This window comes from Zootermopsis nevadensis, unplaced genomic scaffold (genome assembly GCF_977971745.1).
Source record: "Zootermopsis nevadensis isolate Lab colony 2312 unplaced genomic scaffold, Znev_1.0 Znev_ptg000021l, whole genome shotgun sequence".
NCBI lineage: Eukaryota > Metazoa > Arthropoda > Insecta > Blattodea > Termopsidae > Zootermopsis > Zootermopsis nevadensis.
The window spans coordinates 6178132-6194431 of record NW_028259153.1 but is presented as its reverse complement, the minus strand read 5'-3'; the positions used below and the strand labels follow the sequence as shown (position 1 = coordinate 6194431).

The 16300-nt window shown below is 37.5% G+C and overlaps 1 protein-coding gene and 1 long non-coding RNA gene across 8 annotated transcripts; one reads left to right on the top strand and one right to left on the bottom strand.

Annotated features, from left to right (window-relative positions):
• Window positions 1-725: 725 nt before the first annotated feature.
• LOC147873112 (uncharacterized) lies at window positions 726-13697 on the top strand. Of its 7 annotated transcripts, none has more exons than XM_087353004.1 (5): window positions 726-785; window positions 3250-3431; window positions 7741-7926; window positions 8157-8256; window positions 9245-13697. In XM_087353004.1, the coding sequence occupies exons 3-5, from the start codon at window positions 7845-7847 to the stop codon at window positions 9507-9509; spliced, it is 447 nt and encodes a 148-aa protein (XP_087209130.1). In that variant the 5' UTR covers window positions 726-785; window positions 3250-3431; window positions 7741-7844; the 3' UTR covers window positions 9510-13697. The 7 variants fall into 7 exon arrangements, with proteins under 7 accessions (XP_087209130.1, XP_087209131.1, XP_087209135.1 ...); XM_087353005.1 differs by having other exon boundaries at window positions 7725-7926; XM_087353009.1 differs by lacking the exon at window positions 8157-8256 and having other exon boundaries at window positions 7725-7926.
• Window positions 8668-9245, bottom strand: LOC147873113 (uncharacterized). Its single transcript, XR_015536206.1, has 2 exons — window positions 9081-9245; window positions 8668-8809 (listed from the first exon to the last, which is right to left on the bottom strand). It is a non-coding gene; the product is annotated as an uncharacterized LOC147873113 (long non-coding RNA).
• Window positions 13698-16300: the final 2603 nt, after the last annotated feature.

Below are 16300 nucleotides of genomic sequence, written 5' to 3'. Positions count from 1 at the left end.
AATCTCACCAATTTAGCGAGCGATGTGGTTAGCATTCAAGCAGCCATTTCCGTGCGATTTAATTTTTAATTTAATAAAGTCTATTAGAGCGATGAAAAACATCCGAGTCTCCGCCCTCACTGCCTCATCCTTGTTCCCTCAGGGGAAAATCGTGTATGTGGAAAGAGTTGAAGCTTGAAACCGGAGGAACAATTTGTATTGTACTAATAACAGCGAACAGTTTTCGACTCTCACAAAATAGGAACCGTTTAGGCCTCTGAAATATTATTTGATACGTGGAAGATGACGTTTATTAATCTCATGTCTACGCGCGTTCAAATAATGTTTTATTTACTTCATAGTCGCTGAATGAGGTTGAAACCTTCCGGTTTTTAATGCCATGCGTGGACGTTTAGGTAGATACCACCGTTACGGAGAAACATACATTCTCCTTCTTCAGGCTCTGAAGGGTATAATCTCCTGTGCACATTCTCGTGCCATATAATAATTTACAAACATTGATCTATTTATAATGGTCAACGGTAGGCCACACACCTCGTATTTTAATCGTGTAGACTGGATGATACTTAGTTCGCTGACTGTTGCTTAACACGGCTTAACTTTATTTGCGGGAGACGTAGGTTAGAAACCCTCGTGTATTGTTGTTTAGGGTATCCATGATATTAAATGTAACGTGTCCGCCATCTTTGTTCTGCCTTTCTTCCTTGAACTTGTTTCTACAAGTCGATCGGCGACTTAGTGCTTGAGAAGACGCACTCGTAACGAAATGGAATCTGCAGCTTTAAGTACGTAAGTGGAGTTGAATTTGCCACTGACTTACACTTTTCAGCATGCGAAAAGGACGTGTAACTGACACATTTTTAACTTTTATACCTGACGTACGGGAAAAGTTAATAGGTTTTGCTTAACCTCATAAAATAGTATTTTTACATTAACAAGTCAATCTTCGTGGGGCAGAGTTCTTTTTAACAACCTAATAGTCGCTCAGCTAGACAGTAAATTCTCCGGCGTTTATTGAAACTGAAGACCACCGTTTTTACGCTGTATTACGTGAGAACGAAAGTTATGAAACAATGTCGATAGCATATTTTTCCCTTAAGCTTCAAAACTTCATATTTTTATTTTATTAACCACTATAATTGATATAAAACGTTATCGGATAACATAACCTCACTGAACAAGCTGAAGAGGGTGTTTTAAACCTTTCCTTTCATTGTATTTATTGCCTAAATATAATCTAAATACTGAGACGTATTTACGTCAGATTCTCTGGAACCGTGGTTTTTATTTGAAAACACATGACTTTTTAATTCCTGAAATAAGTAATATCCTCACTGAAGAAATTCAAATGTTTGATACTTAATTTAAATTCCTTTCTGATGGAAACCAAATTTTGAATGCAGGATATTTTATTATGAATAATGCAGTAGAACTATTCACTTCGTTTGTCACCTATGCTTAAAGGAGCAAATCAAATCCCAAATAACTTGGTGCCTTTCATTTTTAAAATGTCTTCATTTACATGAGGTTCAGATTTAACATAATTTAACACAAAACAACAATCATCATTAAAAGTAGATGTGTGAACTAAACTGCAGTCTCATTAAAAACTATAATTTTAGTTTAAAACAGTTATATTCAATAATATGTAAAGAATTATATCTGTATGCACTATAATATACATCTGGTCGAATAGCTTCGTAACAACAGATACGTATCTCCATCAAGATCATCTGTAGAAACAAAATTGCTAAGAATGAATTAAATTCTGCTGAGTCCTCTGGTCGAGCTGGCCTCAGACCTGCTCTTTCTTTCCAGAGATGGACAAGGTCTGAGGCTAGTCCAACCAGGGCTAAGTTTTCTGTTCTTCTCTTTTCTGCCTGAAGACAGGAGATTCAGTTTTCAAAATGCTGTAATTTTATAGATTCCTCAAACATCATAACTTTCTTTTCTGTCGAAATAGTGGGGCTGTAAGAGTTTCAGATGATCATATCATCTAAGAATGATTGTGATGTGTGATTTCTGAGAGAGACCCAGGTTTCCTATCAAGTACCAAAAATCTGTGAATGGGGCTAAAGGGGTGGGACATACGTGAATGTTCATGTTTTCATTAATTATTTAGTCTAAAAATATCAAGGCCAGGTTCTGGGCAACACCTCTGTCAACATTTTTTATACCAGGGATGGTATAAAATTACCTATACTTAAAAATTATCTGAAAGAATAAAGACGATCCTAATACAAATTCAAAATTTTTGGAAAATGCAAGTGTAAAATCACATTGATGTCCGAATTATATGTTCTAAGAGGACCGCATAAAAACACATAGAAAGAACAAGACATTACTCTTCAGTAAACACTAATCTCTTACAAGGTAATGAGAGGAAGTCTCATTAATAAATTTTAGATCATGTGAAAATGTTACAGGATCCAAATTTGCAACATTAATGTCGGATAACACAAAATGTTTACAGCCTTCAGCTTGCAGTAAATTCAATTAGTGCGCACATAAAACCTCATAATCCATGTTAATGTAATGCAGTAACATAAGAATTGCACTATTTATTCACTGTATTTAAATCTCTATCAGTCTCCCTCTTGTGTGTTTTCCTTTCACTTTTATATTTAATTCCTTTACTGTCATCGTCTCTTTGTTCATTCTTAAAATGAGTCCATATGATCTTATTTTATTATTAGTTAATTTGTAAGTTGACTTTACGACCTGTGTATTCTTCATATTTCGTATGAGTTATATTTAACACATTATTATTTTACACTGTTGTACGTACAATATAGTACAGTATAGTTTACTTGATGTACTGAATCAAATGCGGTACCAACTATTTAATTCAATGGTGCAGAGACCTTGAAAAGCTACTGAACATTCAGCCAATCAAGCAATTCCCTACCTTTTACAAAAACTGAAGATTCATTACTATTCTTATAGCAGCCTGCCACTGATCCCAATCCTGAGCCACCTAAATCCAGTTCACACCATAGCACCATATCCGTAAGTTCAATTTTAATTGTTTTCGTCCCATGTACTCCTAGCTCTTCCAAGTGGGCTCTTCCATTCAGGTTTAACAAGCAAAATTTTGTGAATATATTTCATTCTGAAAATCAACAAATCAAGTTTCAATTTGGATTATTGATAACAGAAAAGACTCCAGCAGGAATAATTGTTACAACATTTTTATACCTCAGAAAAAGAAATTAGGTTTTAGGTACAAAAAGGATTTGTGCTTCACAGTATCGACCTACCATCACATCGTCATCACAAAGGCCCTTGTAATAACAACAGAGTGGAGCACTTACAACCTGAAGTGATGGCTTCTGAGGCAGAAAATGCAGAGTCAGTTAACGACGTTCAAGTTTGTCATTCGCAGCATCACCAACAGATGGTTGAAGCACACATGGGAAGAATGCTACAAGGTAAGAAACTGTAGTCATATGCCAGATTTACAGCAGCTATTCATTATCAAGACTTCAAATTTATGCCAGTCATGCGAGATTCTTACGCACGAACCTCAAAATTAGTTCCGTATTTCAGAACAGTATTTGCTGACACATTCTGATTGATAGCTGACTCATAAGAACTGATAATACATTAAACAACACTTAATTACTGAACTTTGAAACTAATCTAATCTACTGGTTGGTTGTGGCATTGCCTCAGTACTAGGTCTCCAAATACAATATGGAAATGGGTAAAACACTTGAACAGGATCTCGACATCAAAGGTACAACAGGCTTAAGATGCACCTTATCTTTTGTCTACTGAAACTGTTATGATGGATGTCAGTCTCATATTCCCAGGGTTATACATTATCTCCATTACATGTCAATTCTTTATTATTATTTGTGTGCTGTATCAACAGCCTGATGGCCAATTACAGATACAGCACTGAGATGTGCTCACGAACACAATAAAACATCGCATTAATAAAGTTAAATATTAGTCTGATTAGAAAATATAGCGAATCACTAAAAAGTTTGGTCTTGAGAAATGAAGTTGCAGTGGCCAGTCAGCCATGTCAGCCCCTGGGCTGTCAACATTTCAGATTCTTCACTGCCACACAATACCACTGACATCAACATATCATTAGTGCCAGGGTTGGGGTTTCTCGAGGGTACCTCGGGGATCCTCTTCAGTTTCCTGTTCTCTTTTGTCTCTTCCTTCAGTTGGTTCTGTGAAGTGGCTGTCTGTGTGGTTCTACTACTCTTCTCATTTCGAACATTCGGGGGGTTAGGGGCCCTTGGCTTGATCACTGTCTGCCTCGGGTGTTGCTGTCTTAGCTCTAGGCTTGTTGCAGCTTTTAGTTCCTCCTTGATCTTAGTCATCATGGCATCCAGTTTGGACTGTACCTGTAATAACAGCTTTTCTGTTATTCTTTCTTCTATCTCAGTCATCTTTAATATTTTGGGCTTGCAATCCGAGCATAACCATGTCAGCTTGCAGTTCTTTCTTTTTGCTATATCAAATTCCCCTCTGGTGAGGCCGCTGCAGTCGAAGTGCTGCCATCTCTGACAGTGCTCGCATTCTATCGAGTTGTCGTTGTTGCTCACATCCTTCTTTCATATATCGCAGTGGTCTACAACCATGTTTGAGTTATCTTTGGTCATGGTACCTAATACTGACGCGGTCGTGTCTTATCTTGGGTACTATATCCTACGCTTTTTCACTATATTTTAGAGTTCAGATCAAGCCCCTGTTGGATAGAATAATTCTCCGGAGGGTATACTTTTCTACCCCTAAAGCAACCAATTACAGCTCTAGAAAACAGCTCATTCAAACTGCTGACAACCATACTGACGAAAAGAATCGCGAAGATAGCCGACCCACAAATCCCTCAACAGCAGTTGGGTTTAGAAGAGGCCGCTCCTGCCTACAAGCAATAGAAAACCTGCTAAATGACATTAAGGAGGCTCTCCGAACCCCAAAACAGAAGTACTACACAATTTTCATTGACTACACAACAGCCTTTGACAGTGTGGACAGACAGATACTCGCTGGAAAGATGGAAAAGATAGGACTGGATAAAAGCACATCCATCCTAATCCACAACATCCTGACCCACAACCTGATCAGAATCGACGACACCGTAACGACATCAAAAGAAATCGTACAAACCAGAGGGGTATTACAAGCGGATCCACTAAGCCCACTCTTATTCAACATCCCCACGGCCGACATCACGAAAGTATGTCTACCCGCAACGTCGCAATATAGCTATGCTGACGATATGGACCTAGGCTCGACGAATAAAAGTGACTTGCAGGAAACATTCAACCGACTAATAACCTGGGCGGAACAAAACAGACTCATAATCAACCAAGAAAAGACGGTACAGATGGTATTCAGGAGAGGCGGAAGGAAGACTGCGGAAGACACAGTCTACTTCAAACAGGAACAATTGAAAGTCACTAATGTATTTAAGTACCTGGGAGTAACACTGCGGATCCACATTAAAGAGAGAGCTATCGCAGCTACCAAAGGAATGCTCGAAATAAAAAATCTAAGACAATTTAGCCTTGAAACCGCTGTAAGACTATTCGAAGCTAAAATTGTCCCACTGCTAACCTATGGAATCGAAATCGCATGGCCCAACCTAAGTCTGAAAGACGTAAAATCACTGGAAAACGTCAAGGCACGATTCGTGAAAATTACTCTTGGAGTTTCAAAATACGCGCCATCAAGACTGGCCTACGAGCTAGAGAAGGAAAGTTTCCAGATGGAAGATCTGCGTTACAGACTACTGCTGCCATCTACGGAAAACTCGTCGCGACTACTTGAAGAGAAACGCGATGACCGACCGGGCATGGACAGGACCGAACCAACCACTGCGGCACGCAAAAATAAGCCTGGCAGTTCACGGTTACCACCACAAGATCTGTAAAACGAAACTCAACCAAGAACCAGGACCCGAATGTGTATGTGAACTATGTGATCAACGATGCGACAGATAACACGTAACAAATTGTAAGAACAGAACCAAATCCATCAATGAATATGGCAAGGACTAGGACGTTCTAGATACAGAAAAACTTTCTTATGCACACCTGTGCGCTTTTCCTATGTTATTATTAGTGCCAGGGTGGGGGAGTGTAAGCCCATAAACATAAGTTTCCAAGAAGTAAAGAATAGTTTTCAGAAAGTTGTGACAGATTTGGTTCACTGATTTTTTCAAAAATGTATAACACAATTTAGACATGAGCTTATGGATGAAGTTGTGGTTTTGATATGAAAGTATAGTACCAGACTGCTTATATAGAAGGCTTGGGAACCAAGGCTTTTCAGAACTTCTTTATTTTCGAATTTAATTTAGAATAACACTCGTCGAATACCTTCAAAGCCAGTGGTTAGTAATTTTAAACAGTTTTTTAATTTTTATATAGTGGTGGCTGTTTTGAACATAGCATCATTGAGTTGTTTTGTTGTTGGTCTGAATTCAATGTTATATCCCACGTTTGCTTTATTGTTGGTGGACTAATCGATGTTAATGTTGGCATTGTATTCAGAATTTCAAATACAATGTAATTGCCTATATTCGGCTCTTGGTTTACAGTTTGATATCTACCCATTTACCCCGCGTATATCTCTATTAGGCTAGGTTAGATTGTTAGGGTAGACACGTGTGTCTACATAAAATTTAGGCTTTTTGGGTGGTCAGATCTTGCATTAGGTAGGCACCTGCACATCGGTCTATGACGAATTACTGCACATATAATAGGATTTGTTTCATGCAGTGTGCACGATGTATACAAAATGCCACGAAGTAAATCTAATAGGAAGCCGTTTGTATGTCATTTTCGGCGTTCTCGTCTATTAGCTTTTGGCTTCTGCGTTTGTTTAATTCTGTGGTTTATAATTTAGTTTAATTTAGACATTACGCTCATGTCATCATTAGAACATCGAGGTTATAAGATTCTGAAGAAGTTAATCATACTGCGTGCGCTCTGGTGGTGAACGTTATCTTGGGGCAGCTGAAACTTTTTCGATCAATTCCAAGCCACGACCTGTGGCTATACTAGTATCCCTGGTTTCAGCGGTAATGGTGCCGTGTTGATGTTAAGTCGCAACAAAATTGTAACATTTTTAAATTAGGTATGTAATGTGGATAATGATTTTATTATGTGTACTTGATTTGCAAGAAGTGCGTAATCATATTTGTAACCTTTTTTATTGTCCAAAGCCTTGTGGGAAAACTTTGAATATTCTTTTGTCCTCAATTACTTCATGAAGCAATTTGACAAACCTGTCTCCTTCTTTCCTTTGTGGGGGATACAGTTTGTCGGGAAACTTTTTATATACAGATCAGTTATGAATGGAATATTTAAACCTTAGAATGAAAGTATTTTCGGCTAGTAGAAGTAGTGCCCATAACCAGCTTTCATTTTTAAAAAGCCCATTCTGGTTAGGGCTTGCTACACAAAGAAATCGGTACTGTACGAATAGTTGTATACATATACTTCAGTAAAAATAGTATAAGTATGTGAGAACATTGTGGAAGTGAAACTTATAAAAATGCAAAGGTATTTTTAGTGCATCGTAGTAAAGTATTGTCTTAAATTTTTATGGACAAAACCCAGTCATAAGAATAATGATGTGGTTGCCAGAATGAGGAATTTTACATTTGAATGCATATCACCTGACACTGCAGACTTTAACTGAACCAAGCCAATGTGGGATGAAAAAGAGTTTTTATAAATATTTTAAGTCTGTAGTGCTTTGTGTTTTCAGGTGATTATAGTAACAGTCACCTAGGATGCAGCGACGAGGAGGGAAGCGGATTCGGATGGATGATCCTCCACCACCAGAATATGAGTCACCAATGACACCACTAGATGGAAGTGGAACAGAATTGCAGGAGCCATACACCTCTTACACCCCCTACAGCAATCAGCCTGCCACCCCGCTGCATACAGGGCATGTCAGGAATTATTTTCCTTGTTTTTTATTTCCAGTTTCCGCTTAATTTTATTACTTCATAAAGCTTATGTTGCATCATGTCCATGTGTTTGTGTGTCTCCACTTAATGGCTTTATAACCATTTTGGATATATTCATGAAACCAGGTACAAACTTCATCCCACTAGTGGACATTCTTAATGTAATGGATGCGTAATGAATTATAAACCTTAGGTGCCCATATTACAGGTCTGATTTGTATGGTAATAGTGAATACAGTGAAGCAGCAACAAACGCTTTCCAGCTATGATCAGACAGGCCAGTATGGTTACCAGAGTCCGTGTAACAGGTTTGTACAGTCCGATATTACTCTGGTGTTCTTTTTGTTTATCCTCCTGTAATTTCTGAAGAGGAAAGAAATGCACGTGCTCACTTTTTCGTCTTTCCCACCTTTTAACTTTTGAACCAGATGAGATGTGAGGTTCTTACAGATGGGTATCTTTTGGGATGTGTTGAAGGCAGTGAGCTTTTTTGAAACATAAACTATTACCTACCAGACTGCATTTTGCTACATTCCAGAAGACAGCCATCTTCAACTCTTGAACCAGATTTGAGAATTTTGTGAAATGTGGTATGAGCATCTTTGCATTGAAGCCATTCCCTTTCTTTAGAGTATCCATGGTGGACTTTTAAAGATCAACAAGTGATTATTTTATTTTTGTCTTGGTGTTACGTTGGATTGTAGCACTGAAAGAATTAGTCTGGAAATGTGATGGTATTTTATTGTGTACATTTACAGTTGCTCCTGTGCTTGAATGTTTATGGAGGTACAATTCCTTGTATTCTTAACTTGATAATATGTGGGCATGATTGGTCATCTTCAAGCTGTCGCTATTCTTACCCTGGGGAAAGATCCCAAATACCTGTTAGATAGAGTTCTGAATGGGACTCAGTGTTATTGTACTGACTGAGCTCTCCTGGGTGTACTGTATACTTGTCTGAATTTTACAGCTTAAGTTTGTAGCCTATATTAATTTGAGTGATTCTTTCAAGATTTATGACATTTGTCGTTTCATTTTATGAATACTGTGTTCGATATTGTCCATTGTCTTAGGTGTATTAGATATTTTGAGAGTTGGCTGTACGCCAAAGTCATAGTGTTTGTCAAATTACCTGGATAATGGATGATGCCTAAGGTAGAATTTGTATAACTAACTCAAGTCTTGTTCTTCCTCTAACATTATTTTGTTCTATACAAGTTGATGGTGTCTAGCTGGAGTCTTTGCATGTTGCTGGTTCAGTGGCTGGATTAATTGTATTGTGTTGTCATATTTCAGCTGCCCCTCATCGCCAGTGACAACTTCAGTATTTACCGCACGGCGAGGCGGTCTGTCAGTGGAAGAGCCAAGAAAACGACGTCCTGGAAGAAGACCCATTTCAGAGTTGATGGCTGAGGATGAGAACAGCTGTATTACATTATCAGATAAGGGAAATGGCTACTCCACAGGAGAAGGCACAATGTGTATCCTGGTTTATCGACAGAAGATCAGATACGCAGGTGCAGCGCAAGTTAAAATATTTGTGATCAGTATCTGTCAATAATTTAATTAGTATTTTAAATATAATGACATAAGTTATGAGATCGTGCGAGTGCAAATGGGAATATGTAATGTTATTACACCGAGGTCCTATTCGGTGTTATCCAAGACCCAAGAGGATGAATATTTTGAAGGATCTGGACGAGCGTATCAATAATACTGAATACCCAACACATACAATTGCACAATACATGACGACTAGCAACCAATGTTTGGAGAGGTACCGACACTCAACGCCTTTTACATTCTTACAGAACACCCGAAAGACTGGTCCATTAATTTGGGACTCAATCTTTAAAACAAATGCTTCTATTATATATTAATGGCAAATTTGTTTTGGTGCCAGTGGCCCAGAACATAATGAAAAAACACAGTAAATGCTTTTTTACATCAGATAGAATAATAAGCTCAGACATTCTGGCATGCCTTTGCATGGGTTGTGAAACACTGGTTCAGACCTGAATTACAAGGGTAGTTAAAGGGCTGTATTTTTTGATATGATGCAGGAAGGACCATAAGACAACACAAATATATCCTTTACCTGGTATTCGCTTCGAGAATAATCCACTTGTGCTCTCTGAAGGTGCCTGAAAATACAAGATAAAGTTTACTTCCTAATAATTAAGTCATGTTTAAAATCCAGACTGGCAGAAATATTTTATAGTTAACCTGAAAGTACCGCATTCACATCTGATATATGGTAAAACTGTCGTTCGAAGCAATGAAAGGGATCAAAAATGTTTAAATAATTTTCTGGTTCTTATGTTACATGGTGAATCTGCTAGACATCAACACTATAAAGAAACTTCCAAACCCTTTCTGTTACGTCACTGCAATCAGAGCTTTTGCCATCTTTCTTATTATCTAAAATGACTATACTATGCCATGGGGAAAAAATGATGTGTAAAGCACAAAAATGGTAATTCTGACACAACTTTGCAAAATGCATCGTTCAATCTGTAATTATTTTAAATTATGAAAAGCTTAAAAACTATACGTAGTTACATTTGTCCTTACAATTGTCTTGCATTCGTTTATTTTGGATGGCCATGTTCTCGAATGTATGTTCTGTCATTGGAAAATCTTGTGTTCAAATTACTATATTGGTTAAAAATGATTCTTTAGTCGTATGCTTTTTAAATTTGTTCGTAGAAATGGTTGTTTGTCAAGTCGAGATAACTTCTGGTTTAATCGATGTCGACAGATAATAACCAGTTTTCAAGCTCGTCTGAAATGCTCTTTTCATTAGTCCATGCAGATGCCACGATAATACATTGGATTAAGCCATGTCTGCGCTTCGTCCCATATCCATTCCAATTCATCAGTCATAATTTGATGTTGAAGTCTGAGGTACAGTCAGTGTCGTTAAATAAGCCATGAATAAATAAAACATAAAGAACTAAAGGATACAGCATTGCTCGAGCGACCTGGTGTTATATTTCAAGACGTTCTGCTGGATCACATAATAGATAAGTTAGTTTGCTACTGAAATGTTAACGCTCAACTCATGTCTCTGATTTGACAAGACTTTATTTAAAAGCATTTTTAAGTTTTATCTTGCAGTTGCCTGATGAGTTTAATGATGAATATTATTCACTGTATCAGTGTATTACATGCAATACAAAGTAGTGAAAGCTTATTTTATAATTTTAAAATAAAATTTTGTATAGGTGGATGCTACACGTTCCTTTCAGTATGTGCATATATACATGTTGGGTGTGAAGGGAGAATCTGAGATGGTAAGTTCCATGAGGTATTGATGCGTGACACCAAAAATACCAGCAATCTGCACAGCTTTATCTGGGTGTGACATGTAATTGTTGCTAACAGCACTTTACCTTTATCAGAAAAGTAATGAAACCAGTTTCAAGACTTCGCAGAGATATACCCAAAAGTTTGTAGTTAGAGGCTTCCAAGTTCATGCTGTTTTTGAAAATGTGTTTAGTTTCATAGAAACATGCCATGCTGGTGGAAATGAGATATACAGGCTAAGGGTAGGTTTGTGTTATTGCATGCAACGAGAAGATCTTTACAGTTCAAGAGAGAAGTGAAGAAAACATCCATGGCAAATACTGTTTATAGTAGAGTTCCATACAAAGAACTACAGATTTTATGTGATTATTTTCTGATCTACCATGATGTTCCTTTAATGTTGATTAGGTTATTTTATTATACTTTTTTAAACCTGGATATATAACATGTTTCCATTTATGCATTGAATGTGACATTGTGGGTGAATATATGACAATCTGAACCGGGAAAGGCATTTGAAGAGAAAATGGTGGCAGATTATTATTTATTATTCAGTGTTCTGTCTTACGACAGGTCCATTGCTCTGCCCAAACAGAGCTCTCCAGTGTTCCCTATTCTCGGCTTCTCGTTTTAATTCCTGGAACGTTATCTTCTTTCCTTTTTTAAAATCGTCGGTTAGCTGTATCAATCTTCTTCCTAGTCCTCTCTTTCCTTCAACCTGGCCTTCTGTGATATCACTCAGTAATCCATTCCTTCTCATAATATGTCCCAGCCAGTTAGCTTTCCTTCGTGTAATCGCCTGCAGAATGTTTCTTTGCTCGTTGACTCTCCTCAATACTTCTTCGTTGGTCACTCGATCCGTCCACCTGATCTTCTCTATTCTTCTCAAACACCACATTTCAAAACTCTCCAGGTATTTCTGTTCCTTCTTCCTGAGTGTCCAAGTCTCTGCTCCATACAGCGCGACACTCCATACGTAACACTTCACTAGTTTCTTCTTCATCTCCAAGCCCAACTTGCTAGTGAGAAGTATCCTCTTCTTGACGAAAGCTGCCTTGGCCATGGCTATCCTTGCTTTTACTTCCTTGGTGCATAGGGCGTCCGTCGTGACTATGCTTCCCAAGTACTTGAAATGCTCCACATTCTCCAGCTGTTGGTTTCCAACTACAACGTTCAATGGTTCTGCTCTCGGATACAAAAATGTAATTGTATACTTTATTGAGTTTGGATTATGACAAAAAAGATATTTGTAAAATTATATCGATTTCAGGGATAAGTGGCATTTTAAGTTTGAAACCATACCAAGACGTTAACAAATTATCAGATTATCTAGGGAGACGTAGAAGTTCGTAAAGAAACCATGGCCATAAGGTAGGGTAAGGCTCTTTGCTCATTTTCTCACAATGAAATATAGGAAAATAAACATCAGGATCCTACCTCAAGATGAGATCTATTAGATAAAATATAGTGATAATGCACCAAGAGGCACTAGTTGTGGGGTAAGTGTGGAATTAAGATTGCGGTGTGTTTGTGTCTGAATTTGTGAGTAATCAAAATAAATATGCACAAAGATGATTTAGAAATTAATCATTACAGCAGTTTGTGCTGAAACATTCCGTTATGGTCCACAGAATTTGCATTCATACTTTGATGCTTCAGAATGTTGGTCTGTAAACATCAAATACCAGTCCATAACAGCCAGCAACAGCACAAAAGTACTGCATGAAGACTGAATTTTGAATTGTGTTCGAATACTGTAATTTGTTAAATTGCAGCAGAACATATCTTGGCCTGAAGGGGTGTTCGGCACAAAGGCTGCAGCAGTACATGTGGGTGTGAATATGACAACGTGGCTACAAAATATGATCATCTCGCTTTTTCAGGTATGCAGTTGCTGTGCTGAATTTGAATGCAGTGTTTAATGTCTATTTTTTTATGTTCTTCACAGAAAGTGAACAAAATACTTTCATTATGGTGAGGCTGCGTTTGTCCAGGATTATGTTTTGTTTCTGAAATAACTTGGATTTTAGTGAAATTCAGTACTGGGGTTTTGTATTGAATGTTTTTGGGGATGTTAGTTGCGGTTGATATCAATCTAATGTAAAACATAACATAATTTGTAAGTACCTATAGTTTTTTGAAACAGTTTAGTGTATGGAATTTGGGGCGTGATATAACATTCAGAAGTTAATAAGAACTACAATCTTTATGAATGATGTTTCTAGTGTGGTGAGTAACAGAATGCAAGGAAGTGTTTCTGGTGAATTTTTCCTTTAATGCACTTTTCTTTGTAACAGTGAATTTGTCTGCAGTATGTGGTATAGACCTCGGAGGTGTGTATACTGTTAAAGCATTTATAAAATGTGTGTCTGCTTCATTGGAGAAACATAAACATTTCCTCAGCTGTTGAAGACAGAGAAATTAAAGATTGTTACTGCAAGTTGATTCCTGCTATGATGTTCCTAACGAGTTATGGGACACTTCGGCAGACGGCAATTATTGGTCTGGAAGGCTGTTTTTCCTTGCAGAAACCAGAAATTGTTATGGGAGCATTCTCAGAACTTTTGGATACTACATCATACACTGATCATGAGAACATACAAATTTTGCGCATTTTGTACTTGGTAAATTCTTAAATATTTAGTTCAAGGTAAGATACGCAATGTCACAGCTTGCAGCATTGTTAGTGTTCTGCTGTGTACCGGCCCCCATGACACACTGACATTCAAAAGACATTGCGTATAATTTAACATAGCAAATATCTGTCACTTTGAACTCAAGTTTCAAACAAAGCAGCAAATTTTGGCATAAATATTTGGAATGTGTAAATGAGACCTTGTATCTTGGACTAGACTGGATATTTATGTTTTCTATTGGGATCAAATATATGGTTCCAAAATTTATTTTGTTATTTATGATAACATATGGGCCATTTTATTTTAAACAAAATTCCAATATTGTGGAGGCAATCTCGCAGTCTGTCATCAGGGATATTTGTGAAGTCGCTGTCAATTATATTGTCACTGCCTCCCACATTCCCTGCTTACGGTTACATTATGGCTGAACATTCAGGCAAATATTTGCTCATACCTTATATTAACAACGGTTGGTGCTGGAATGGGTTCCTTTTTCAAGAGTATAGTGTGTTCTGCGTCCTTTATGCAATGAGGGACAGTGTTGTTTTGGTAGCGTGATATAGTGTTGTGGCCAAATGTATCTCTTCGCTATGGGCTGTCTTACTGGCTGTGACATACTGTTACATGAAACACTTTGAGTAACCGGTTCTAATACAACTACAGCTGAAAACCAGCTCGATGGTTTTCATTTCTCATAATTGTTTAGGTGATGAATGCTTGTTGGAAAAAGAAAGAAGTTTGAGGATTCTGCTACTGAAACAGTTTTATTTTTGTGCATGGCATGTGAAGCTACTGCTTGATGGACTTGCTGTTATTTGTTTGAGCCAAGAGTTCCACCACCGTTCTGTACTCACTGAACATACGTAGTGGCAGTGAGAGTTTTTAACCAAAAAGTCGATCACTTAGTATGAAAATCTTCAATGTATGGCTGAGAATTCAGGAAATGACTACAAATTGAACTTCATTGTGGAAATTTTGCCATATGATGGAGACAAGTGAGTGATTGTAAAATTGAAGTTTTACTGTTTAATGTGTTTAAACTAGTTCAATACTCACATATTTTACATTAATTAAAATTACCATTAGACTTGAAAGATAAACATCTGTCAAGATGTTGCACCAAGGCAGAAATTGTATAGAAGTTACAAAAGCAACCTTAAGCATAATTAAGAAAAATAATTAGAAATGGAAAGTAGTTGCTACTGCAGTCTTGCGTTCTGTTGTTAGAAATGTGTCGTGCTCTTCCTCATGCTTCCTTGAATTGTAATTTTCCTCTCCAGAACAGGTCTTCCCAGGTGAATAACCAAAATGCTAAAGTCTGTCGTTTTGATGCTTAGATTCAAATTTTTTGTTTTATTTAGCAGTATAAGGTGCAAGGTCTCTAGTATCATAAAATTTGTTGCTTTATTAACAGTTTGATCTTGAATCCTGACAATTCAAGAATTAGTAACTGGTTTTGATAGTAACAAATTAGTACTTTCTACAACTGGAACTGAATCTGCTGAAACATGGAAAGGTGGGATGGAAGCTCTCTGAAGGAGCGATACCAACACACATGAAGGATGGAGATAATGTTAAGGTTACATTGTAACATTTGGTCTGTGGTGTTCTTACACAGTTTACTGCCTCATGCTGATCCAATTCCAGAACTGAATTTGGGGAGCAAAAGGTAAAACTTTGCATGTTCTTAACATGGGCATTAGGTGGAGGTGAGTGGTTGGGTTTAGGCTGTAGTGCCTTTGCCCTTGGAGAAAGAGGCGGGGGAAGCTGCCACAGGCTGGATTTTGGTTGAGTTTTGGGAAGGGTCACTGATGGTTGCCACATTATAAGATACAGAAGGATCTGCTCAGTATAGCAGTAGGTCTAAATAATGCAAACTTTTCAGAAGAACATATCTTTCATGTTATGGTAATATAGTAACTGTAGTAGCTGATGGACATCGTGCACATTTTCCTTAAAAATTGTGGGTGGACAAGAAATACAGATGTGTTGTTCCGCAATAACAAAATATGATTTGTATTATTAATCATCTGCAAAATACCTTGCAGCTCTCTTTGTCGTCATGTGGTCATGATGCTTCAGGTAAAGAAGTGAGGAACAAACTGGTTTTAAATTTATTTAGTGCAAGTACAGTTTGTTTTAGTGTAAAGTGGTCTGTGATGTGTTCATACCTGAGTGTCTGAAATTGTGAGTGCCTTGAGGAAGGCTGTTGCCTGTCTAACAAAGGAACAGTGGCCGCAAGCTGGTTCAAGTCATAAATTGTGTGAAAGCTTAATGTTTGAAGTTGTAAGAAAGCGGTTCAGTGAAGGAAGCAGTGAATTGATGAAAATCAAGATTAAGAAAAGTCTCAGAAGTCATGATTGAAATTCAAGAAAAGAAGTGAAACATTTGAGATAGGAAGATGGCT